Source organism: Hyperoodon ampullatus (assembly GCF_949752795.1).
Source record: "Hyperoodon ampullatus genome assembly, chromosome: 11".
Taxonomy (NCBI): domain Eukaryota; kingdom Metazoa; phylum Chordata; class Mammalia; order Artiodactyla; family Ziphiidae; genus Hyperoodon; species Hyperoodon ampullatus.
The window spans coordinates 80,637,294-80,664,957 of NC_136924.1; the positions used below are offsets into that span (position 1 = coordinate 80,637,294).

The 27,664-nt window shown below is 34.1% G+C and overlaps 1 protein-coding gene across 3 annotated transcripts in view; it reads left to right on the top strand.

Moving 5' to 3' along the window:
* Positions 1-27,089, top strand: part of INTS13 (integrator complex subunit 13) — a gene marked incomplete at its 5' end in the record, with an annotated part of 31,239 nt that extends 4,150 nt beyond the window's left edge. The window contains 15 exons of one of the 3 annotated variants that reach the window (XM_079714200.1): positions 4,325-4,527; positions 4,923-5,003; positions 6,454-6,544; positions 7,914-8,042; positions 8,166-8,189; positions 9,554-9,638; positions 12,970-13,059; positions 13,267-13,356; positions 14,463-14,641; positions 15,747-15,917; positions 16,174-16,328; positions 16,627-16,857; positions 20,197-20,336; positions 25,952-26,087; positions 26,919-27,089. In XM_079714200.1, the coding sequence (XP_079570326.1) occupies positions 4,325-4,527; positions 4,923-5,003; positions 6,454-6,544; positions 7,914-8,042; positions 8,166-8,189; positions 9,554-9,638; positions 12,970-13,059; positions 13,267-13,356; positions 14,463-14,641; positions 15,747-15,917; positions 16,174-16,328; positions 16,627-16,857; positions 20,197-20,336; positions 25,952-26,087; positions 26,919-26,958 (1,845 nt within the window). In that variant the 3' untranslated portion in view covers positions 26,959-27,089. Of the gene's footprint in view, positions 1-4,324; positions 4,528-4,922; positions 5,004-6,441; positions 6,545-7,913; positions 8,043-8,165; positions 8,190-9,553; positions 9,639-12,969; positions 13,060-13,266; positions 13,357-14,462; positions 14,642-15,746; positions 15,918-16,173; positions 16,329-16,626; positions 16,858-20,196; positions 20,337-25,951; positions 26,088-26,918 lie in introns of all 3 variants that reach the window. The other 2 variants (XM_079714199.1, XM_079714201.1) reach the window with 2 other exon arrangements.
* Positions 27,090-27,664: the final 575 nt, after the last annotated feature.

Consider the following 27,664-nt stretch of genomic DNA (forward strand, 5'->3'; position numbering starts at 1 on the left):
TTTATGGGTGTAATTTTTTAATCCAAAGGTATTCGTTTATTTGAAGTTTTCTTTTGATCTCCTTGTGTTTTCAGTGTTCTTTTCATGTTGAGGCTTTTCTTAAATGCCTACTGATATTTAGCTATGCAACCTTATTTAAAAGCAGGGCACTAAACAGCAGGTTAGAAGATCTGCATGTTGTGGAGTAGGTATTGCTGACTGGCCGTCATCGTGATTTATTTAATCTAGTTGTTTTCCCTGGGAGGCCTCCAGATGTCAGGATAGACAGATTGTCTCTCTGAGACTTCTCAGGGTCTCCAGAGAAGATCTTCCACTCTTCCACCTGTATGCTATAAACTTGGTTGTCAGCCTTCTGGGAACCAGGGGAGAGGGTAGGTTCTATCATCCAGTAGGTGAACTTTCACTCAGTCTTTCTGTTTTTGGTCTAGTACTGTGCTGTCCAATATCGTAGCTACTAGCCATATGTAGCTACTATTGGCTATCAAATAGCTACTATTTAAATTTAAATTAATTAAAATTAAATGCAATAAAAAAATCCAGCTTCTCTGTAGCACTAGCCATGTTTCAAACGCTCAGCAGGCCACACGTGGATAGTGGCTACTGTACAGCACAGTTATAGAACTTTTCCATCATCAGAGAAAGTTCTTTTGGGCAGCACTGGTCTAGTGTCTTCCCCTGACACTCTGCTGTGCTTTGTGGTATCCATGCTTGGTACCTCTCTGGTTCATTTCCTCCAAGGACTGTGATTCTGTATCTGGGGGGTCAGGAAGAGGGAGTCACTTGCATGGGTAGGGTGTGAGTAAGATCGGGAGTCAGGTTGTTCCTTATACTGGCTTCAAGTCATTCAGTTTTCAGTGTCTTGCCTCATCCTTGATTTATGTGGTACTTGATGCCTTCAGTTCCTGAACTTCTCCTGGATTCTGAAAGGCATATCATCTTGCCTTTTTCCCCTGTAGGCGCTTAGATTTCAGTTTATTCAGTCTTGCTAAGTCCATTACCATTCCTCCATCCATTTTCATACATTCTTGCTGACATCTCTTGATTATTCTCTTGTCTCCTCCTCCATTCTCTTCATCTTTGTGGGTTTATGGGGTTATTTTTCCCCCCTTTGGTGTTTCCTTTTTTTGTTTGTTTGTTTGTTTTTTGTTTTTCTTGCTGTAAGCAGGCCTCTGACCGCTGCAGCCTCTCCCGTTGCGGAGCACAGGCTCCGGACGCGCAGGCCCAGCAGCCATGGCCCACGGGCCCAGCCGCTCTGCGGCATGCGAGATCCTCCCGGACCGGGCACGAACCCACGTCCCCTGCATCTGCAGGCGGACTCTCAACCACTGCACCACCAGGGAAGCCCCTGGTGTTTCCTTTTTTTAAATTAAATTCGTTTACTACAGTTTTAGTGGAGTTTTAGGGAGCAGAAATAAACCCATGCTCAATTCATCAAGTTTATGCTTTTTAAACATGTGTCTAAAGCTATTGAATTCGTGGTAGATTATGTTCTTTTGTGTCGTTTAGGTGGATAGAAGGCTTCGGTCTATTAGGTCCTTCACTGATGAATATGAACATGAGAGACAGGCATTAGTGAAATATTTGAATACATTATTTGAACTATTTCATGTTAAATTTTTTCTTTTAATGGATGCCCTTTAGTGGAAATAATCCCATCCAAATATGTTTTAATGAAAATGTGTTTCTTACGATGTTTGGTATTAAAATGTTGTGATTAATATTATAACATGTAAACATATATAACCTTTTTTTCTTTTGAGGTAACTCACTGAAGGGGGGCTTTTATTGGCTTGGCTTTTCATTTATATCACTCCGGAATGTTCTTTATTCTTTCATTGCTTGAAAAAATATTAAGGATTCCATACATTCCCCCTGTACTATCTTTTTGAAATAGCATGTATTCTGCTTTGTTCTTTCAAGAGGTACTGTGAAAGAAGCCTGAAGCTTCTCTAGTGGTGTATAAATAAAAATAAGTACAAATTTGAATAGATTTTCATTACTGCACCTCTGCAGTGCAGTAAGAGGTATGCATTTAATAATGGGAGCTATACTGATGATACGAGAATTACTGCTTCCTTCTGCTTTCTGAAGGTGAAGGCATATTATATCACACGCATTGCTTTTAGATTATGAACAGAAGGGGAAACTCCAGGTGTGAAGGCAACTATATAGCAAATCCCTAATGTTTAAGATGATATAAAATAATTGACATTTTGTATAAATTATGTATAATCTTGTCTGTGTAAACACATTTAATGTTTAGCTTTGGTTATCTGTGTCACACCTTTCTCTGGTTATTGTGACTGATCATGAGAAGTAATTGAAGTAGATTGATTGAAGAATGTTTGGGCTGGAAGGATTGTAGACATCTTTTGCTTTGACTCCTTCTTTGTGCAGGTGAAGGAACTGAAGCCCACAGGTGCCAGAGGTAGTTCGACTTGCATACCTGGGTCCAGGGCTCTTTCTGTTACAGCACGTGACTCTGTCCTCTACATTGTAGATCTTATTACAAAAAATTTATCAGATTTCAGGAGTTTTGGTCTTGTTTTTGTTGGCTAAATTAAATAAAGTTTGAAAGTATCATACTAGTGTGGCACAGGTTCTATTATTAGTTTCACTTTCAGATTAGGAAAAAAGCTAGGAGAGATAAACCAGGGTCACACAATATTAAAAGTCAGAGCCAGAATTTCAGTCCATAGTTATCTGACTCCAGAAGTTAAGCTTTCTGCTGCTTTCCCAGGACCACAACACCCCTGTCCTAAAAAGCAGCTTTTTATTTTTTCTCCTGAGTACCAGGGACTTTTTATAGTCCTATATATGCAGTATTTTTCTTTCATTTTTGATCACTTTTTATGAATAGGTAATACCTATATAGTTTAAAAATAAATTTTACATATATACTTGCATGTATACATATGTGTGTGTGTGTGTGTGTGTGTAAGTAAAAGCTAAGCCTTGAAAAATTTCCCACTCATCCCCTGTTCCAGTTAGTGCTGTGCTAAAGCCTGGTTATACCAACTTGGGAGAGCTGAGTGTGTGCATCTCCTATCAACTTTACATTCAGTGAAAACTTGAAAGTAGCAATCATGGGAGTACTTAACCATAGATATTGGCAAACACTACAAATTAGGGGTTTTTTTTCCCTTTGGAGAGCTGGTTTACCAGCACATCACTATCCCCACCACTATTAGTTTTTAATGGGTCCTTCCAGCGTATCTTTATGCATATATAAAGCAAAGTCCTCACACTTTGTTCTTTTTTAAGAGTTTTAGCTATTCTGTATCCCTTGTAATTCCATATGAATTTTAGAATCAGCTTATCAATTTCTATCAATACAAAGAAGTCAGCTGGGATTCTGACAGGGATTATGTTTAATCTTAGTTCAGTTTGGGTAATGTTGTCATCTTAACAATAATAAGTATTCCAGTCCATGAACATAGGATGTTTTCTATTCATTTAGATCTTTAATTTCTTTCAACAATATTTCATAGTTCTCCGAGTATAAAATCTGCATTTCCTTTGTTAAATTTATTCCTAAGCATTTTACTCTTTTTGGTGCTATTATAAATGGAATTGTTTTCTTAATTTCATTTTTGGATTGTTCTTTGCAAGTGTACAGCAATACAATTGGTTTTTGTCTGTTGATCATGTATCCTGCAACCTTGCTGAACTTGCTTATTATTTCTAAAAAATTTCTAATGGATTCATGGATTCCTTAGGATTTTCTACATACAGGATCATGTCATCTGCAACATAGAGATAGTTTTACTTCTTCCTTTCCAATCTGAATTCCTTTTATTTCTTTTTCTTTCCTAATGCTTGGGCTAGAAGCTCTAGTATAGTATTGAATTGAAGTGGTGAGAGTGGATATCCTTCTGTTTCTGATCTTAGAGGGAACACATCTAGTTTTCACTATTAAGCATGGTATTATGTATAGGTTTTTCATAGATGCCTTTTATCAGCTTGAGGAAGTTCCCTTCTGTTTCTAGTTTGTTGAGTGTTTTTTATCATGAAACGGTTTTAGATTTTTGTCAAATGCTTTTTCTGTATTTATGGGGATGATCATATGATTTTTAAAAATTCCATTGATATCGTTTGCATTAATTAATTTTTAGACATTAAATCAACTTTGTGTTCCTGGGATAAGTCCAACTTGGTCATGGTGTTTAATTCTTTTTATATGTTGCTGGATTCAGTTTGCTAGTACTTTGTTGAGGATATTTGTATCCATATTTATAAGATAAATTGGTCTGTAGTTTCATTTTCTTGTGATGCCTTTGTCTGACTTGTGCTTATTCTTGTCAACATGATTGTTTTCCCTTAGCTGATGGCAGCATTAGCTGCTGTTGGGCCTCCTAATCCACGGGCAGATCCAGAATGCTGCAGTATTCTGCATGGTCTTGTTGCAGCAGTGGAAACCCTCTGTAAAATTACCGAATACCAACATGAGGCTCGTACTCTACTAATGGAGAATGCAGAACGTGTTGGAAATAGAGGACGAATAATTTGCATTACTAATGCAAAAAGGTGAGACATTAATCACAGTAATTCTTTCACTGAGGAAATTTTAATATCCTATTGTAGTTTTTATTAAAAAAAAAAAAGCAGGGGCAACATGTTAGCATTTAAGGATATCACATGTGGCCTTTCTAATATCGAAACTGCGTTTATCCAGTTCTAAAATATCCAATTCATCTCATTGAAAGCTGTTTAGATTGTTATCACGTAGGTTGATTTGACTTTTTTTCCTCACTAGTTTTTCATTCAATTGGTTGTTTGGTATTGTGAATGAGCACGCTACAGACAGTCCTTACTGAAGTGATTTTAAGTGCCTATAACAAGATACTACAGCTGAATAGTGTGTTTAATTCTTTCTCTTACTATTTATTTACTTAAGTTGGTTTATCTTTTTTATGCCATAGTGATAGTCATGTGCGAATGCTTGAGGACTGTGTCCAGGAAACAATTCATGAACATAACAAGCTTGCTGCAAATTCAGATCAGTGAGTATAATCCATAAATGGAATAAATATTCCATGTTATAGTCATATTTATTTCATTATAATTATTCCAATAATTTTACTGGTAATTGGTACCATTCCCTTGAATTCTCTGCTGGCTCTACAAATTAGTCAAAAACGTATGTTCGATCAGAAACTTCTTGTCCCATTTTCCCTTTAAGTTTAAAATTTTACTTTTTGCTCACCGGAAAGGTGAGCAGAAGGATAAAATAATACATGAATTTATAATGCATATTTTTTTGATGGCTTGTTCTCATACTCTGTATTACAAATCTATAAAATGAGCAAATCATTGGTGGCATTATTCAGTATGTACCAAATCAAAACATAACTAATTATATTGTCTGAATTTTTAAAAAAGAAAAAAGCCACTAAAGATATGTTTGGGACAATTGCTGCAAGGAGTCTATATTAGATCGAGCTACTATTAATTTTCTAGGTGGAGTACTGTTATTATTGTCAACGAGTAGGATTATTCTCACTAGGAGAAGGAAGCATGCTGAGGTATTTAGGAAAGAAATATTTCCTCTGCAACTTACTCCCAAATGACTTAGTAAAAAAATAAAAGAATGTACATCTCTTTAGGCATTTATAGTGAAAACAAGTGTAGCTAACAGCTAATTAGCTAATCTATGTTAAGGATATATGGGTGTTCATTGAATAGTACTTTTCTTTCAATTTTTCTGTAGGTTTGGAAATTTTAAAATAAAAAGTTGGCTCACAGATACAGAGAACAAACTAGTAGTTACCAGTGGAGAGAGGGAAGGGGAGAGGGGCAAGATAGGGGTAGGAATTAAAACTACTATGTATAAAATAAATAAGCTATAAGGATACATTGTACAACATGGGGAATATAGCCAGTATGTTATAGTAACTATAAATGGAGTATAACCTTTAAAAATTGTGAATCACTGTCGTATACCTGAAACTTTTATTATTGTACATCAGCTGCACCTCAATTTAAAAAAAGAAATAAAATGGAGGGGGCAAAAATAAATAAAATAAAAAGTTGGGGGTAACTTTTTAGTATTACAGATTCTGTATTCTTGGAAATAACTGATTATAGGTAATATAATTTGTTCTTGAAAAACACTAGTAAAAGGGGAATTAATACACAATATATTCATTTTCTCTGTGGCAGCTATCTATTGAAAATTATACCAGAGTATAAGAATTTTCCCTTTATTTTATCCTTCGAATACACAAAATGATCATTTTTGCATTTGAATTAAACTCATATACATTAGTCATTAAATGTTCATACAAGTACAGCAGTTATGCAGTCTTTCTGAATATTTAGCTTTTATGTTAACGGTAGTATCTGATTATAGAGACACACTGTTTTAGTATATAAACCTTTTTATAGTTTACCTGCCTGAATTCTTTACGTAGTATGTAGTCTTATATTCTAAGTGAAAAGTTTGTCTTTAAGTCTCATGCAGATTCAGAAGTGTGAGCTAGTCTTGATCCATACCTACCCAGTTGGTGAAGACAGCCTTGTATCTGATCGTCCTAAAAAAGAGGTAAGTGCAGAAGTAATGGAAGAAGAGATCATTGTTAATTATTAATAATAAATGCTGAGAAGGTTTAGCATAAGAATGATCAGGTTGCCAACATTTTCTGATACAAAAATATTTAGAGTTTTGAAAGCAACCTGTATGGCAAAGTACCTAGATTAGTTCTTTAATTGTAGATTTTGAAAGTATTTTGTTATGTTTGCCTGTTGATGTTTATTTTAAATAACTGTGTTCTCAAACCATACACAATTTGTATTGTTCCTCAAATTTCAGTTACTGTAATGGATTTCAGTTGCTTTAATGACTTCTTACTCTGTAGAACTGTTTTTCTCCTCATTAGGAAAACAATACACTCTTTAATCAGAATACACTCCTATAACAAAGAAATTAACTTTACCTATCCAGAGGGGTAAAAGACTAATTTCCAACCTTGGTTTTACTTTTCAAATAAATTTGAACAATTTTAAAGGAAGAGATGAGTCTGTTGATTGTTAAATGGAGTCACGTCACATAATATTCTCCATTGGTGGTCTGTGTTTAGAAATACAGATATGTGTGTTTGTATAACTATATTAAATGTGTATGTTCTTATTTTTGTTTTTTAGTTAGCATTACTTAATATAAACATGAAGTATTAACTTAGATAATGATTTTTTTTATAGCTGATTTTGTTTTAGGTCATTATCTCTATCATTGTGTTTTATGTGGTTTCCAGTGAAAGCCCAGTTTTTGTTAACTTTTTTCTGACTCTTGGTAACATGACATTATATTGGCTTTACTTTGAGATAAGTAAGTAATTTACTTACAATAAATACTATTACCCTGGAATGAGTAAAATTTTGTTACCTTGTTATAAGTAACTTTTGGCTGCCTTATACATTTCTTGGTGACAAAATATGATGATTGTAGTGATTTTCATTCTTTGTAATAAGTAGTAGTATCTGCAGAGGTTTGTCCTCTCCACAAAATTAATTATTTTTTCTACAGTATTTCTGTGGGGCACTTCAAATCAATTTTGCATATAGATAAATAGAAGTAAAAATGATAAATTAAAATATATATTTAAATCAAAGACTATTCTACGCTAAGTTTCATGAGGACAGGGATTTTGCCTGTTCACTGCTATATCCTCCAGTAGCTCACACAGTTTCTGGCAACTTATACAGTAAGTTCTCTTTAATACCTATCTGTTGAATGAATGAATGTATAAAAATATATTACTAAAATAATGATTATGGTTAATTTATGGACCTTTTCCCCCCTAAATTCTCACAAGTAAAAGTACTTAATTTTCATGGGTTGAAGTAAAATATTTAGCACTAAGTTAAAATGTATTAAAGTTTTGTGGGTTTTTTTTTTTCATACCTTTCTATAGTTGTCCCCTGTTTTAACCAGTGAAGTTCATAGTGTTCGTGCAGGACGGCATCTTGCTACCAAATTAAATATTTTAGTACAGCAGCATTTCGACTTGGCTTCAACTACTATTACAAATATTCCAATGAAGGTAGGCAGTTCTTTTTGTTGCTATTTTGAAAGCTCTGCTTTGCTTTTTAAATATTTGATATGTACTGTTTATTTTAATGAACCTTAACTTTTTCTTCCCATATCATATTTTCTGTTTTGCTAGCACACATTCAGTGTCTTTGACCAGGTTAGTAAATAATGAAAAGCAACAAGAAAGGATCACAGAACAAAGTGCTGTATTTTTTTTCTAATAAGAACATTCTCTATCAGCTTTTTTGTTTTTAATTTTGTTCTCATTACTTTCATCAAAATATAATTTCTATCTGAAATGATTACTTTTTCTGTGATTCTTTTCCTGACAGTTGTTATTAGATTTTACTCACTTTGTGTGTTCTAGTAGATCTTTTCTTTCTTATATTTTTGTTCTTGCCTACCCAGTATAAAGGTGTTTGTAACTAATAGGTCTAACTAGGGAAAAATAGTTTATAGTTTTAAACAAGTTTATGATTCTAGCTGAAAAACATATGAGTCTTATGGTTTTACTAATGAATTTTCTTAGGAATCTGTTACTGTCTTGTCATTTTCATTATGTTATTTAGTTGCCTAAGACCAGCACAATGCCTGGGCCATAGAAAGCTTCAAATGAATTTTTACTCAGGGGAGTTACGTTTAATTGTATTGATTATATTTACAAATATAAAGTAGCCAGTATATCTAAAAATTTAAATTAGCTTTCTCATAAGCCCAGTTTCATTTTTTTTGCCACCATATGATGAAAACTAAATTGCATGAGAAATGTAATCTTTTCATTATTAATTTCCTCCTTATACCACTGGCTGGCTCTTTAATAGAAATTATAGCCTTAACCAATAGAACGGTTTAGGTGAGGCAGCAGTGAACAACTAAAATAGCATGATAGATGTATTTTAATATAATTTCATGAGTTATAAGAAAAATACTCTGAGGGTGACAGATACCTTGCTTTTTAAATTTGACCATAGTTGTGTGCTACTGGTGTGACTCCTCAGTCTTTGTCTTTTTCTTGTAAATAGATAATGTTGAAGTTTCTATTTACTGTTTAGTGAGGACAAGTTACTAAACTTGTTTATTAGTCTGTATTTGCTATTTTATATAATTGGTGCTTGCTAATGTACTATAGGTATTTAAAGATGCTATTTCCTCCTTCAATCAACTATTTTACATTGAGTAAACTATTTCAATTACATCGTATTTGTGTATAAAAAGTATTGGCAGGACAATGCATTCAGAGTAAAAAAATTTCTAAAATTTGTAGATGAACCATCTATGTTAATTCTGACATAACATAAGAAAAATCACTACTTTATTACTGATATGTAGCCAGTAGTTTTTTAATATCGTTTATATTGCTGTGGAAAATTATTGCATCTTTAAATAGATTAATTACTGAGCAAACTGTCCCCTTATTATAGCTAATTATTGTTGGGTATATTTGATCTCACTTTAAGCAAAATGAATAATTACTTCATTGTTTTAAAAACAAAACCAAGTTATTTTAAATTTTGCTTTAAGGAAGAACAACATGCTAACACATCTGCCAATTACGATGTGGAGCTACTTCATCACAAAGATGCACATGTAGATTTTCTGAAAAGTGGTAAGTAAGAGACGTTGGAAAATACTATTTTGTAAGATCTAACATATGAAAGCATATTAACAGCTTTGAGAAGTTCTTGAGTAAATAAACCTGATTGACTTTAGTTCATCCCGTTCCAAACTTACCTGTCAATATCACCCATTAATGGCCATGGAACTAGTGTTCTATTGAATTTACTTTGGGAAAGACTAGGCTAATGGAACAAATACAGACATACCTCATTTTATCATGCTTTGCTTTATTGTGCTTCACGGATGTTGCATTTTTTTACAAATTGAATGTTTGTGGCAACCTGGGTTGAGCAAATCTTTGGCGAAATTTTTTCAGTAGCATTTGCTCACTTCATGTCTCTGTGTCACATTTTGGTAATTCTCGCAGTATGTCAGACTTTTTCGTCATTATTTTTGTTATGGTGATCTGTGATCACTGATCTTTGATGTTGCTCTTGTAAATTGTTTTGGGGTGCCACAAACTGTACCCATATAAGACAGAGAACTTATTCCATAAATGTTGTGTGTGTTCTCACTGCTCCACTGACTGCCTATTCCCCATCTCTTTCCCTCTCCTTGGGCCTCCCTATTCCCTGAGACACAACAATATTGAAATTAGTCCAGTTAATAACTCTACAGTGGCCTCTAAGAAAGGAAGAGTTGCACATCTCTCACTGTATTTTTGTTCATGGAAAGGCATTTTATTTTAATTATAGCAGTGTGTACATGTCAATCCCAAACTCCCAGTCTATCCCTCCCCCTCCCCCTCCCCCCCTGGTAACCATAAGTTCATTCTCTAAGTCTGTGAGTCTGTTTCTGTTTTGTAAATAAGTTCATTCGTATCATTTTTTTAGATTCCACATATAAGTGATATCATATGATATTCATTTTTCTCTGTCTCACTTCACTTAGTATGGTAATCTCCAGGTCCATCCATGTTGCTGCAAATGGCATTATTTCATTCTTTTTAATGGCTGAGTAATATTCCATGGTATATATGTACCACATCTTCTTTATCCATTCTTCTGTCACCGGACATTTAGGTTGCTTCCGTGTCCTGGCTATTATAAATAGAGCTGCAATGAACATTTTGGTACATGACTCTTTTTGAATTATGGTTTTCTCAGGGTATATGCCCAATATGGTGGGCATTGCTGGGTTGTATGGTAGTTCTGTTTTTAGTTCTTTAAGGAACCTCCATACTGTTCTCCGTAGTGGCTGTATCAATTTACGTTTCTACCAACAGTGCAAGAGGATTCCCTTTTCTCCACACCCTCTCCAGCATTTATTGTTTGCACGTTTTTTGATGATGGCCATTCTGACCAGTGTGAGGTGATATCTCATTGCAGTTTTGATTTGCATTTCTCTAGTAATTAGTGATGTTGAGCATCTTTTCATATGCCTGTTGGCCAGCTGAAGCTATGTCTTCTTTGGAGAAATATCTCTAGGTCTTCTGCCCATTTTTTGATTGGGTTGTTATTTTTTTTTGATATTGAGCTGCATGAGCTGTTTGTAAATTTTGGAGACTAATCCCTTGTTGGGTCGCATTATTTGCAAATATTTTCTCCCATTCTGTTGGTTGTCTTTTCGTTTTGTTTATGGTTTCCTTTGCTGTGAAACGTCTCTCACTTTAAATCAAAAGTTAGAAATGATTAAGCTTAGTGAGGATGGCATGTCGAAAAGCCAGGATAGACTGAAAGTGAGGCCTCTTGCACCAAACAGTTAGCCAAGTTGTGAATGCAAAGGAAAAATTCTTGAAGGAAATTAAAAGTGCTACTTCAGTGAACACACAAATGATAAGAAAGTGAAACAACCTTATTGCTGATATGGAGGAAGTTATAGTGGTCTGGGTAGAAGATCAAACCAGCCACAACATTCTCTCAAGCCAAAGCCTCATCCACAGCAAAGCCCTAACTCTCTTCAATTCTATGAAGGCTGAAAGAGGTGAGGAAGGTACAGAATAAAAGTTTGAAGCCAGCAGAGGATGGTTCATGATGTTTAAGGAAAGAAACTGTCTCCATAACATACAAGTGCAAGGTGAAGCAGCAAGTGCTGATATAGAAGCTGCAGCAAGTCATCCAGAAGATCTAGGTCAGATAATTCATGAAGGTGGCTGCACTAAACAGATTTTCAGTGTGGATGAAACAGCCTTCTACTGGAAGAAGATGTCATCTAGGACTTTGATGGCTAGAGAGGAGAAGTCAGTGCCTGACTTCAAAGCTTCAAAGGACAGGGTGACACTCTTATTAGGGGCTAATGCAGCTGGTAACTTTAAGTTGAAGCCAAAGCTTATTTACCCTTCTGAAAATCCTAGGACCCTTAAGAATTACACTAAATCTACTCCACCTGTGCTCTATGAGTACAACAACAAAGCCTGGATAACAGCACATCTGTTGACAACATGGTTTACTGATTATTTTAAGCCTACGATTTAGCCTACTGCTCAGAAAAAAAGGTTTCTTTCAAAATATTACTGCTCATTGACAGTACACCTGGTCACTCAAGAGCTCTGATGGAGACATACAATGAGATTAATGTTGTTTTCTTGCCTGCTAACACAACATCCTTTCCACAGCACATGGATCAAGGAGTAATTTTGACTTTCAGGTCTTACTATTTAAGAAATAGATTTCATAAAGCTGTAACTGCCATAGGTAGTGATTCCTCTGATGGATCTTGGCAAAGAAAGTTGAAAACCTTCTGGAAAGGATTCACCATTCTGGATACTGTTAAGAACATTTGTTTTTTATGGGAAGAGGTCAAAATATCAATGTTAACATGAGTTTGGAAGAAGTTGATTCCAACCCTCTTGGATGACCTTGAGGGGTTTAAGACTTCAGTGTTCATTATTATTTTAACATCTGTTTACTCTGAACTCCATTAAGGCAAAAAGTGCTCACTGTTACATCTTCTTATATATTTACCTTATAGATTCCTCATTTTATATTTCTTCTAATAAATTTATTGGGATTCAGTACAATGAGTTGTACATTTTAGATTCCTGAAGCTTTCTACATAACCATGTTATTTTATCATTTAATGGTGTCAGAGGGTAGCAGTTGTAGATTCTTAAAATTTTAAAAAATTTGCTGTTGATTTTTAGTCTAGTGACTGAAATGATTAAATTAATTAATGAGAAATTTGGAGGAAAACAAAGTACTTATTTTAATAATAACTCATATCCAAATTCAATTTGGTATTTTTCTAGGAGACTTGCTAAAAAAAGATGTGCTCCCAGAGGTATTTTCTCTTATAGACCTTAAACTCTTGGAAATCTTGTCAAACATTTGAAGTTTGTGATTATTTAGTAATGTTATTATTTCTCTAACTTATTTTTAAAGGTGATAACCACTTAAGTGGAAGCAGTAGAGAAGGCTCATTTAAAGAAACGATAACATTAAAGTGGTGCACACCAAGGACAAATAACATTGGTAGGTATTTAAAAATAATTGAAAGAGAAAAGAATAATCAAAAGATTCTTTAAGTATTGTGTAGTGATTATTTGTTTCTTTTTGAATTTTGTTTTTCATTGTTTTAGAGGATCAAGGAACAAGCTTTTGTTTTTGCTTGTTTTCCCTCTTTTAATTGTGGAAATATTTCTTTATATTCTTTCAAATGAGTGTTTTCTTCTGTTTCAGAATTACACTATTGCACTGGCGCTTATCGAATTTCACCCGTAGATGTAAATAGTAGACCTTCCTCCTGCCTTACTAATTTTCTTCTAAATGGTAACTTTCATCATTTAATTGTTTTGACTGAGATTATGACAAGTGAAATCATTAGTGAGAATATGTGAAAATGTGAATTCTGGAAAAGCTGTTTTCTTCAATATAGTCTAACCATTTTATTTCCCAAAGCTGTTTTAAATTTATATAATGGTAAATACCCTTTAACAGTTTTACTAATGTTCAAACATAAGTTGACTTTGTCTTTCAGACTATTGTATCTAAGTAAATTTACTTAATATATTTTTTAGAATTTTTATTTTAAAAATTTGACATTTAGAGTCTAAGTTGATTTTTTTTGGAAGATAAAATAATATAGACTTGTTTATCTTGGCCTATTGAATTTTAAATTGCAAAATATATATGGAATTATTTCTCTTTAAACACTATATCTTTATTATAAATAAACATCTTATTTTCAGTAATATACCATATTATTCTTAGAGGTATGACTTTAAATCTGATGTTTCCTTGTGTAAAAAATTTTTTTAAAAATTATTGAATTCCATTTGCTAAATCTAAATTCTGATGGCTCCTCTGATGATTCTTATAATAACTAGGTTTTGGAACCACAGTTGTAAAGATTTACTCTGCCTTTAGCATAAGGTTAATTTCATTGTTATATTAAGCACAGTTTGATTATCAGATTATGTAATGTTCAGATTAAATAACATTTGGTCATGTAAAGTAGCAAGTAGTTAAAATAACAGTGCCAATAAGGAGGTATGGTAGAAGTGAATTGAGACTTGCTTTCTCCCCCAAATGGTTTGTAGCTTTGATAACCTAAGGGTTATATAAGAGTTGTCCCACTTTTCTTCTTGATGTCCAGGAGAAAAATTTTGTATGAACTTGTAATTGAATGAATAATATAACCAAACACTGTACTTACTTTGGAAAACTGTGTAACTATGTAAGCTTGGAGAAGCAAAGAGAAAGCTAAGGCTAGAATTCAGATTTTTAGGACTTGATATGCAGATACACTCAATTAGCAATGCTGGTTAAAATATGAAGAGCAATAAATAAAATGAAAAATCTAGACATAAATCTTAAGGGAAGAACTAAGAGCCCTTGGGATTTCATTACTGATAGAGTAATCTTGTTTTTGACAGGTCGTTCTGTTTTATTGGAACAACCACGAAAGTCAGGTTCCAAAGTCATTAGTCATATGCTTAGTAGCCATGGAGGAGAGATTTTTTTGCACGTCCTTAGCAGTTCTCGATCCATTCTAGAAGATCCACCTTCAATTAGTGAAGGATGTGGAGGAAGAGTTACAGACTACCGGATTACAGTAAGACTCTAATATCTATAAATTTTGAGTCTGTCATTCAGCAAGTACATAGAGTACCTATTATATGCTAAGATCTGTGGCAAAAAGAAGTTTAGAGAAGTTGGTTTTTTATTATTGTTTTAATTAGGTGAATTTCCTGCAGTATTTGCTCAAAAGAGCCGTTTATCACTATGTTGTCTTCCTTACATACTCAGTGTATGCTGAGAAGTATCTGAATAGCATTGACACACACTGGAATTATAGGAGAGAATGGAAGTTGATTCGAACTAATATTTCAGGTGGAATTTTATTTCTAGTAACTTAAGTGCCAAGCATAAGCATTTGAAAGTTTGGATTCTGCTACTTTGAAATAACACTATAAATTTTTATATTATTGAGAGGTGCATACAAGGAAATTTTATCTATTTTTGGTAGAAATTGAATTGTTCTGATTTGAATTTTTCACTCTTCCACCCCTCTTTGATATTTCATGGCTGTCTACTTTTTAAGGTGGTTTTAAAAATTAAATGTGAATGATGTATATGAATATACTTTGTAAACCACAAAGTGTTTTGTACTGTAATTGTTTTTGATTAGGCTTTCATTTTTATTTTTACATAATTTTTTAAATAAGGAGAAAGCTAGTAAGTATTCATTGTAGAAAATTTAGAAAATGTAGATTCTTTTTATAAAAAAGCAAAAACAAAGACTATCAATTACCCGTAATTCCATCATTCAAAGATAACCACTGTTAACATTTTGATGTTGTATTAAGGTAATTTTTAAGCAAAATGGTATTCTAATGTGATGAACTTATTCTTTTATCTGCATATAATAGAAAAGAGTTAAATTATAGAAGTGAAGAAAAATGAGTGTTTTTTAAAAGTGGAAAGAACCATGAATGTTTTAATGTTTGAAGCTTTCTTCATCTCCATTGAATAAAGGCTGATAGGTTTCATGTTCAAAAAGAAAGGAAGAAATTAGTGTGTGGAGGGCGGGCTGTTAGAGAAAATGCTTTGTTGCATATCACAGGACAGAAGACCTCAGGGGAACAGACTGTTACATGTAATCCGTACTGAAACATTAGAAAATAGTTTCTAATTTTATCTTATTTGGTTATCATTAGGATTTTGGTGAATTTATGAGGGAAAACAGATTAACTCCTTTTCTAGACCCCAGATATAAAATCGATGGAAGTCTTGAGATTCCTTTGGAACGAGCAAAAGATCAGTTAGAAAAACACACCCGTTACTGGCCTATGATTATTTCACAGACCACCATCTTTAACATGCAAGCGGTAAGTGTTAAATAGTTTCAGTTTTTCTTCTAGATTAGTTATATATTGTTTACAAATAACATTTATCAAGCAAAGAATGAAATATAAGAGTTTGCTACAGTTAAAGAACTAGTAATAGAAAATGGAAGTGATGGTTATAGATTAGCTCTCCATGGTGATGTTTAAAATCAATTCAAGTACTGTTTAGATGCTTCGATACTTATTTTTCATGACAGATTTTCTTTTTCTTTCTTTTTTTTTTTTTTAAATCTAACAGGTAGTTCCATTAGCCAGTGTTATTGTGAAAGAATCTTTGACAGAAGAAGATGTGTTAAACTGTCAAAAAACAATATACAACTTAGTCGATATGGAAAGAAAAAATGATCCTCTACCTATTTCCACAGTTGGTACAAGAGGAAAAGGCCCTAAAAGGTAGGGTTTTTTTCTTTCTTTCTCGTATATCACATTTTCTTGATACTTACTGTTTTTTTGAGCTAACTTTTCCATATGTAAATTATATGTTTGGGGGTGTGTATATACACATACATATGATTAAGATGAAATGATATAAAATAGCAGAATTAGATACATTATCACTTAGAATTGCACCGTTGGAAGAGAAAGGAAACCCATGTTTAATTATTTCTTTTAACTTTATCAGCAACAAGTGACACTTGGGTATTATTTAAAGAGTATTTTGTAAGAACATTATTTTAAATCTTTACTTTAGAGATGAACAGTACCGTATCATGTGGAATGAGTTAGAAACGCTTGTCAGAGCCCATATCAACAATTCGGAGAAACATCAAAGAGTCTTGGAATGTCTAATGGCATGTAGGAGCAAACCCCCAGAAGAAGAAGAACGAAAGAAACGAGGAAGAAAAAGGGAGGACAAAGAGGACAAGTCAGAGAAAGCAGTGAAAGATTATGAACAGGAGAAATCTTGGCAAGATTCAGAGAGGTGATTTCTTAATTAAATTAACATAGCACTGTGGTGCCTTTTGGCATATCCCATTCTACATGTACCGCATTTGAACATTCAGACCTTATTTATTAGTACTTTATTTAATATGTGTTTATTGTATTTTATAACTATTATTTTATCATTCTTCAAGTCTGGAAGGTCTTTCTTGGGCTTAAAGAGGTATGATTTTTTTTTTACTATTGGGGCAAAGATAGTGTTTAATTTTTTTCCTAATTAACTGCTGAAAGTCATAATACATGATTTTTGGTATCAGTAGTTGCTTTTATATGTTATGAACATCAAAGGCATAGTTTTATTTCTTTATTCAGTGAATACTTATTAAAAGCCCATGATGTGCCAGTCATTTGGCATACGATCCCTGCCCTGGAAGAATGTACAGTGTTGTGTAGAGGTAGGCAAGTAAATGAGCGATTTACAGCAAAGTGTGGAAGATGCTATTATAAAAATAGGTTTAGGAAACCCTTGAAAGCATGAAAGATCATAGTCCTATTCTGAAAACCTTCCTCAATAGTACACTCTTTTCCTCAGTTCATGATTTATATAGTGATGTCAGGGTTATATTTGGAAAAAAACATAAAAAGTAATAAAGGTCTATAAATAAAAATATCATGACATATTATCAGTAGTTGGCTCTATCTTCTACCTCCTTGCCAGAAATGAGGCAGAGAACCAGGTAACTATTACAATGGCAATGTAGTCAGTCCTTAAAAACAGAACTTACTATGGAAAATTTGAAACTTAATCCAAGAGTAGAATAAAGAGTTACCTATTATCTACTTCTAAAAGTTAATCAATTCATGGCAGATCTCATTTCATATATATTCACATCCATTCCCCTCACCACTACCACCCTCCACCTCCCCCACCTGAATATTTTGAAGCTAATTCTGGAAAGTGTATTATTTCATTCATAAATAAGTAGGACACTTTTATTCCATTTGGCCTTAGAGGTTCACTTCTGCCTTAGTGCTGCTGAGTTTCTGAAACAGAATTGTCTTGCTTTAAGAAGAGGGGGGAAAGAATATTCTCATTCAGATCCCACTGATCTTCAAGTATATGAAATTCAAAATAAGCTTGGAGTTAAGTTCCTACCTTAAGGAACATAAGTACATTTCCACATACATAAACTAGGGAACAAATGCTAGTAGATTTTTAAATCTTATTTGTAATTTGAAATAGTATTTTGTCTATATCTTCAGAAATTAAAATTGTGAAGCATCTTCCAAAGATCACATTATTTGGTGTTTTTTTTTGAATTTTATTTTATTTTTTATACAGCAGGTTCTTATTAGTTACCTATTTTATACGTATTAGTGTATATATGTCAATCCCAATCTCCCAATTCATCACATCACCAACACCCCCCTGCCACTTTCCCACTTGGTGTCCATACATTTGTTCTCAGCATCAGTGTTTCAATTTCTGCCCTGCAAACTGGTTCATCTGTACCATTTTTCTAGGTTCCACATATATGCATTAATATACGATACTTGTTTTTCTCTTTCTGACTTACTTCACTCTGTATGACAGTCTCTAGATCCATCCACGTCTCTACAAATGACCCAATTTCGTTCCTTTTATGGCTGAGTAATATTCCATTGTATATATGTACCACATCTTTATCCATTCCTCTGTCATTGGGCACTTAGGTTGCTTCCATGACCTGGCTATTGTAAATAGTGCTGTAATGAACATTGGGGTGCATGTGTCTTTTTGAATTATGGTTTTCTCTGGATATATGCCCAGTAGTGGGATTTCTGGGTCGTATGGTAGTTCTATTTTTAGTTTTTTAAGGAACCTCCATACTGTTCTCCATAGTGGCTGTATCAATTTACATTCCAACCAACAGTGCAAGAGGGTTCCCTTATCTCCACACCCTCTCCAGCATTTGTTGTTTGTAGATTTTCTGATGATGCCCATTCTAACTGGTGTTAGGTGATACCTCATTGTGGTTTTGATTTGCATTTCTCTAATAATTAGTGATGTTGAGCAGCTTTTCATGTGCCTCTTGGCCATCTGTATGTCTTCTTTGGAGAAATGTCTATTTAGGCCTTCTGCCCATTTTTGGATTGGGTTGTTTGTTTTTTTAATATTGAGCTGCATGAGCTGTTTATATATTTTGGAGATTAATCCTTTGTTCGTTGATTCATTTGCAAACATTTTCTTCCATTCTGAGGGTTGTCTTTTTGTCTTATTTGTAGTTTCCTTTGCTTTGCAAAAGCTTTTAAGTTTCACTAGGTCCCATTTGTTTATTTTTGTTTTTATTTCCATTACTCTAGGAGGTGGATCAAAAAAGATCTTGCTGTGATTTATGGCAAAGAGTGTTCTTCCTATGTTTTCCTTTGAGAGTTTTATAGTGTCCGGTCTTACATTTAGGTTTCTAATCCATTTTGAGTTTATTTTTGTGTACAGTGTTAGGGAGTGTTCTAATTTCATTTTTTACATTAGCTGTCCAGTTTTCCCAGCACCACTTATTGAAGAGACTGTCTTTTCTCCATTGTATATCCTTGCCTCCTTTGTCATAGATTAGTTGACCATAGGTGCGTGGGTTTATCTCTGGGCTTTCTATCCTGTTCCAATGATCTATATTTCTGTTTTTGTGCCAGTACCATATTGTCTTGATTACTGTAGCTTTGTTATAGTCTGAAGTCAGGGAGTCTGATTCCTCCAGATCTGTTTTTTTTCCATCAATACTGCTTTGACTATCCAGGGTCTTTTGAGTCTCCATACAAATTTTAAGATTTTTTTGTTCTAGTTCTGTAAAAATGCCATTGGTAGTTTGATAGGGATTGTATTGAATCTGTAGATTGCTTTGGGTAGTATAGTCATTTTCACAATATTGATTCTTCCAATCCAAGAACATGGTATATCTCTCCATCTGTTTGTATCATCTTTAATTTCTTTCATCAGTGTCTTACATTTTCTGCATACAGGTCTTTTGTCTCCGTAGGTAGGTTTATTCCTAGGTATTTTATTCTTTTTGTTGCAACAGAGATCACATTATTTCTGACCTTTAAAATTTCACCTTTATAAATTCTTCTTCATTTTCTTTTATAATTTTAGCCCCATTTTACAGCTGACTATGTCACTGAATTACTGCATTATAGGGAGGAAAAGGGAAACTTGTGTTTAAATTCGTTAAGTTCTCTTACCTGATTTTAATTTGAGGTATAGCTTCTGATTTGTTCCTAGGCTTATGTTGTGAGAGCCAGGTATCTTTTATTGATTGGTATGTAAAGTCTAGTTAAATTATTGAACCATTCAGATTTCTGAGAATTTAAACTTTTAAGTTTTTATTATTTGTCCCTCTGAAAGATTAAAAGGAATCTTAGAACGTGGAAAAGAAGAGTTGGCTGAAGCTGAGATTATCAAAGATTCACCTGATTCCCCAGAACCTCCAAATAAAAAGCCTCTTGTTGAGATGGATGAAACTCCACCAGTAGAAAAATCAAAAGGTAAGATAGAACTGCGGTAACTATGTTTGTAAAAAGTTTTCCAGTTTAGTTCTGTTGTACAGTGTCCTTTTATGTTGTGTGTGAGGAAGAGCTACTCACTGCTCCTGATGTTGTTTAGGAGACCCTTTGTTCACAGGCTTGGAAAATATAGGCAGTAAATATATTTGTCAACTTTTTTTTTTAATTTTAGTTTATTTTTGGCTGCGTTGGGTCTTCATTGCTGTGCATGGGCTTTCTCTAGTTGCAGTGAGCCCACTCTTCGTTGAAGTGCGCAGGCTTCCCATTGCGGTGGCATCTCTTGTTGCGGAGCATGGGCTCTAGGTGCGTGGGCCTCAGCAGTTGTGGCACACAGGCTCAGTAGTTGTTGCTCCCGGGCTTTAGAGCGCAGGCTCAGTAGTTGTGGCACATGGGCTTAGTTGCTCTGCGGCATGTGGGATCTTCCCAGACCAGGGCTCGAACCCCTGTCCCCTTCATTGGCAGGCGGATTTTTAACCACTGTGCCACCAGGGAAGTCCCATTTGTCAGCTTTAAAGGAAACATAGTGTCATAGCTTTATTAATGAAGCCTTTGGAAGATAAACACTTTTACTATAAAGTCTGTGGTTTAAGAAATTTTAATTACATAAACTTGAATCTGTGTATGTTCCTAACACTATATTAAGTGCTAGGTTATTGAGGACAGACTCTTTTCTCTAAGCTGTTACTGAACTTAGGGAAGGATCTAATATCCCCATTTACTGATAAATTAAAATGTCTTGTGAATGGGTTTCAGTAAAGGTATTACAAACAATATTTTTATTGTAATGCCTTTTATGTCTTAGTTATAGGCTGAAAAGCTGAATTTCCTCTTGAGGAATTCTAGCAGTCAAAGATAGGATTTGGGTTTGGGAGTGCCTGAAATCACTTTAGGCTTTAGTTATCTTGAAGGTAAACTAAATTCAGTTCTTTCAGGGTAAATGGGAAATGGTATGACAAAGGACTGAGTTCTTACCACTGTGCCTTTACATAAGACCTCAGAGCTAGTTACAATTATTGGCAGCTCATCCTAGGGAGAAGGTCGGATTGTTTGTTTTTTTTATATACTATTGTTGTAATATATATTGTAATACATGTTAATATTGTCCAGTTCACTGATTTCTTTGAAATTGGAGGTAAGAGCGATCTTGTCATATTTGTCTTTCAGGCATTTGCCCAGGGTACCTGGAAAATAATGGGATTTAAATAAATGTCTATTGGTAAATTATTCTATTACATGCCACTGCTGATTAGGATGAGGTTAATTTAGGTTTAATCTAAGCAGTGCTTCAACACTGTCTGGAAAATAGAACTCTAAAAATTATTATTTATAGTAGCAAAAAGTTGCAAGCAACTGAAACATGAATTAGCAAGAGAATGACTTAAATGATGATGTGTCCATAGGGTGGAATTTATAAAGCCCCAGAATAACTATTTTCACAAATACCCACTCTTTCCTCTTGCTAATGTATGTCATTCAGATTTTAACTTAAGTAACTACTTTTTCAGAAAAGACTTCCCTGAGGACCTCCTTTCACAATTAAGTCAGGTACTTCTTTGTGTTTCTATTGCATCCCATGATTAATACTATGGTAGCACTTAGAGTACTGCATTGACATTGCTGATTGATATGTTGCCTCTACTATTCGGCTGAAACATTTCAAAGGCAGGGGCTTTTAAAAATTTACTGTTGTAGGGCTTCCCTGGTGGCGCAGTGGTTGGGAGTCCGCCTGCCAATGCAGGGGACACAGGTTCGTGCCCCGGTCCGGGAAGATCCCACATGCCGCGGAGCGGCTGGGCCCGTGAGCCATGGCCGCTGAGCCTGTGCGTCCGGAGCCTGTGCTCCGCAACGAGAGAGGCCACAACAGTGGGAGGCCCACGTACCGCAAAAAAACCCGACAAATTTACTGTCGTAAATTTTCACTACCACCCACTACAGTCCCTGGTTTATAGTAGAAGTTCAATTATTATTTGTTAAATGAAAAAATTAATGAATTAATGTATAATAAGTTAAATTTAAAATGCAGGTTACACAGCCATATATACCATGATGTCCACTTTATTTTAAAAGAAATTTTTATACACATATGCACTAGAGCATGTCACTTAGATGAAATATCAGCTATAATTCAATTAAATAGATCCCTGAAGCTTTTCACCCTAGAAACACTATATAGAGTGGCCCATATGAGAAGCAACTTGATTGCAAATCACTGCCTGCCCTTGTAACTTTCCATTCAAGACTGGTACTTGCAACTTGTTTGTTTCTTTTTTCATTCTATTTTACAACCTAAGTCATATGTCTCTTCTGATCAGCAATTTGATATGGGTCTTTTGTTGTACCTCAGTTTCATCTGCTTTGGAAAATAACTTCCTAGGGCTCTCCAAAGTGAATTTTGTGCTTGCTGTGTAGTCTGCATGGAAGGTTGGGCTATTCCAAACATGCCCTATAGATTTGGTGAAAATCTGTTCACCTCTCTTTGTGTAATGCAATAATAGAAAAACCCAAATGTAATTTTATTGCTATAGATTGGCATTAAAAAAAATATGTATGGTTGTTAGAGCAGTAGTATTATCGGTGATTTATCCCCTCTTTATGTTTTGCTTTTTTCTACACTTTATCTAATGAATATGTATTAGTTTTATAGTAAGAAAAAATGTTTCTAATTTTGTTATTATGGAAAATTTATATGCAGTAATATAAACTCTTTCTGGTGCACAGTCTATGAGTTTAGACCTTGTATACAGTTGTGTAACAGCCACTACCACAGTCGGATATAGAACAGTTGTGCTCGTCTTACACTGCCCTACCCCCAATCCCTCATAACCATGGATGTGTCTTTTTCCCCCTATGATTGTGCCTTTCTCAGAATGTCATATAAATAAAATCATAGAATGTGCTGCCTTTTGAGGTTGGCTTATTTCATAGAACATAATGCATTTGTGATTCATCTGTGTTGTGTGTTTATCATTGTTTTTTTTTTTATTCCATTGTATATGACTGCCTTTATTAGAAAGTGCCACCTCATTTTTCCAAGTGGCTGTACATGTGCATTCCCACCAGCAGTTAGTGAGAGTTCTGGTTGTTCTGCACCCTTGGTAGCACTTGGTATTGTCACGATTTTTTTTCTCTCCTAATAAGTATGTAGTAGTATTTCCTTGTGGTTTTAATTTATATTTTCTCTCATGACTAATGATGGCGAGTGTCATTTCATTTGCTTATTTGCCAGCTGTGTATCTTCTTTGATGAAGGTCCATTCAGATATTTTGCTCATTTTTAAATTGGGTTGTTTGGGGGGGGTTTATTGTTGAATTTTGAGAATTTTTAATATATTCTGGGTACAAATCTTATGTTGGATATGTGATTTGCAAATGTTTTCTCCAAGTCTGTGGATTGTCCCTCTCCTGAGAGTGACTTTTGCAGGGCAGAAGTTTCTAATTTTGATGAAGTTCAATATATAAATTTTTTTCTTTTATGATGTGCTTTTGGTGTTATATATGAGAAATCTTTGCTAATCCAAAGTCACAAAGATTTATTTCTATGTTTTCTTTTAGGAGTGCTATAATTTTATTTATCTATCTATTTATTTATTTATTTTTATTAAAGTATAGTTGATGTACAATATTATATGTTATAGATGTACAGTATAGTGGTTCACAATTTTTAAATGTTATCCTCCATTTATAGTTATTATAAAATATTAGCTGTATTCCCAATGTTGTACAATATATCCTTGTAGCTAATTTTATGCATAATAGTTTATACCTCTTAACCCCCTCCCCCCTTCCCTCCTCCCACTGGTAGCCCTTCCCCCTTTCTTCTCCCCACTGGTAATTACTAGTTTGTTTTCTATATCTGTGAGTCTGCGTCTTTTTTGTTATATTCACTAGTTTGTTGTATTTTTGAGATTCCACATATAAGTGATATCATACAGTATTTGTCTTTCTCCATCTGACTTCTTTCACTTAGCATAATACCCTCCAAGTTCATCTGTGTTGTTGCATATGGCAAAATTTCATTCCTTTTTGTGGCTGAGTAGTCTCCCATTGTATGTATGTGTATAGATGTATACATACATATACACACACACACACACACCACATCTTTATTCATCTGTTGATGAACACTTAGGTTGCTTCCATATTTTGACAATTGTAAATAATGTTGCTATGAACATTGGGGTGCATGTATCTTTTTGAATTAGTGTTTTTGGGTTTTTTTGGATATATACCCAGGAGTGGAATTGCTGGGTCATATGGTAGTTCTATTTTTAGTTTTTTGAGAAACCTCCATACTGTTTTCCACAGTGGATGCACCAATTTACATTCCCACCAACAGTGCACAAGGGTTCCCTTTTCTGCATATCCTTGCCAGCATTTGTTATCTGTGTTCTTTTTGACAGTAGCCATTCTCACAGGTATGAGGTGATATCTCACTGTGGTTTTGATTTTCATTGCCCTGATGATTACTGATTTGAGCATCTTTTCACGTGCCTATTGGCCATCTGCATTTCCTCTTTGGAAAAATGCCTATTCGGGTCTTTTGCCCATTTTTAAATCAAGTTGTTTGTTTGTTTTGATGTTGAGTTGTAAGGGCTGTTTTTATATTTTGGATGTTAACCCCTTATCAGTCATATCATTTGCAAATATTTTATCCCATTTGGTAGCTTGTGTTTTTGTTTTGTTGATGGTTTCCTTTGCTGTGCAAAAGCTTCTAAGTTTAATTAGGTTCCATTTGTTTATTTTTGCTTTAGGAAACAGATCAGAAAAAAATAATTGCTATGATTTATGTCAGAGTATTCTACCTATGTTTTCCTTTAGGAGTTTTGTGGTTAATGGTCTTACATTTAGGTCTTTAATCCATTTTGAGTTTATTTTTGTATATGGTGTTAGAGAATGTTTTTTGCCTTTTCTATTGTGCAGAAAAGAGTTAACTATAGCAAGCCTGAGGCTATTATCATTAGAAAAGCCTGCTTTCAAGTTTGGCCCTTGGCTGACATCTGGGAATATGGCTTTTGAAACATTCCCCAAATGATGAAGTTATTTTGCCTTATATCTGAACTGAACACCTGCTTTCCTTCTGGGAGTCTGGAATTTTGGTAGTTGTAGTTAGGCAGGGAATGCCTACGTGACCAGCCCCCAGAAAAACCTTGAACTCTGGAATCTTAAATGTGCTTTTCTGGCAGAAATATTGTACACACATCGCTGCATTTTTGCTGCTGGAGGGAGTATGCACTCTTGTGTGAACCCTCATGGGAGGGAGAGAGCATGGAAAGCCTGCAAATGGATTCCTCTAGTCTTTGACTACTGTGCCTTTTCCCCACACTGGTTTGGCTATGTGTCCTTACTGTGCTGTTGTAACGATTCCTAGCTGTGACTGTAACTTTATGTTTAGTCACTTGAGTCCTTCCAGCAAATCACTGAACCTCTAGTAGGTGGTCTTGGGGACCCCTAAACACATACAAATTTTAGAATAAAGGGAAGATGATACTGCTTAAATTATATAAAGTGAACAATAGACTAAGGGATAAATTTGTTAAGTTTGTAAATTTTGAAGTAATGAATTATTCTACCTTTGTTCTCTTTCAAATATTACACCAGGACCAGTGTCCTTATTATCCTTATGGAGTAATAGAATCAATACTGCCAATTCCAGAAAACATCAGGAGTTTGCTGGACGTTTGAACTCTGTTAATAACAGAGCTGAGTTATATCAACATCTTAAAGAGGAAAATGGGTTTGTATTCATAATTGTAGAAATTAGCTTTGTTAATTGCCTTATAGTAAGTTTAAAAAAATAAACGCTGCTTGTTTGTTGTGTTCAGCAATTTTTTTATTACTTATAATAACTTTTATTACTTATAATATTATGGACTCATACGTGTTACTTATGAAGAGAAAAAAAATTACCTTCTTTGATTCTTGGTACTTGTAAAAGACCTGATATTATTGACTGTAACCATGAATGTTCATTAAACATCATAGAGGGAAAAACTGTAGAGAAAATGTAGTATGCAGCACTGACTCTTGTGTAAAATAACAGGGAGAAAATATTTCCTAGTAAGTAATACAGTATTAGGAATATTGATTTTAATTGAATAAATCTAAAATCTAAAAATAATTGAAGATTTATTAGAATAAATCTAAAATAACTTAAATGGTTATTTTAATCTTTTTTGGAAGGAATTCTCTTAAAAATGTATTGATAAAGGTATTTCTTTAGTGGAAAAGGAAATAAATCCTTGTCAAAATGGAAGAGATTTTTTCCCTTAGTTTTGCTTGGAGCAGTATAGTGGGAAAAAACCAGTGGCCTTTGAAATGAAAGCTTGGGGAAGTCGTGTAATCTCTCTGGGCCTGCCTCAATTTTCACTCATTTGCAAAATGAGGAAGTTAAACTAACCAGGGGGAACCCTAACTTTAGTCACTTTCTAAAGTGCTTACATTCTTCTCTTCTATGACTATATTAAATTTTAATTTCATTTAATAGTTAGATAAGGAGAAAAAATATTGGTAGTTAATGAATGTTTTATTTTACCAACTCATTTTTTTTTTTCCTCCTATTTTTCAGAATGGAGACAACAGAAAATGGAAAAGCCAGCCGGCAGTGAAGAGTGACTTGAGCAACTGAATTTAGTATATTGCATAAATATTTTGGATGGAATTTGATATAAGAACTTTTACAGCAAGATTGTATAGTTATGTTGCCTGGACTGGCTTTTACATTTTTAAAATATTTCAACTAATTTTATCTTTTTTGTATTAATTGTAAAATTGGCACATATGTCAGAAATATACATTTGTCCTCCCAAATTAAACAAATTTATTTTATGGTAAAGGGTGTTCCCTCTGGAAATGTTTTTTAAAAAATTCTTAGGCTTCTCTTTGCCAAATAAAACTCTTAAAATATCTGAAATGCAAAATTTCGGAGTATTCCTTTAGGAAAAAGATAATATTCATATAATGGCTTACAATTTTAAGAAATTCTAACAGAATTTGGGTGAGATTTACATTTAATATAAAATATTGCCTATGATCCTGCAGCATATGCAGTGCTTTTCCAAAAAATAATGTTTTTCTGTTTGTTTATTTTAATTTAAGTTGTTTTGTGTGTGTGTTGCCTACTTAAAAGCAGAGTTTTCAGGTAGTTGGGGTAAATTTATGTTTACCCATATTGGATGATGTTATATATACTTTTTATGCTAAAAACTTATTGTTCATTAACTTTTCATGTTGCAAGAGAAGCATGAAGGAGATTGCTTTGCAGACTTGGAAGAAAGAAAAGTTACTGTGTTACTTGTTTTAATCCCAGAAAAG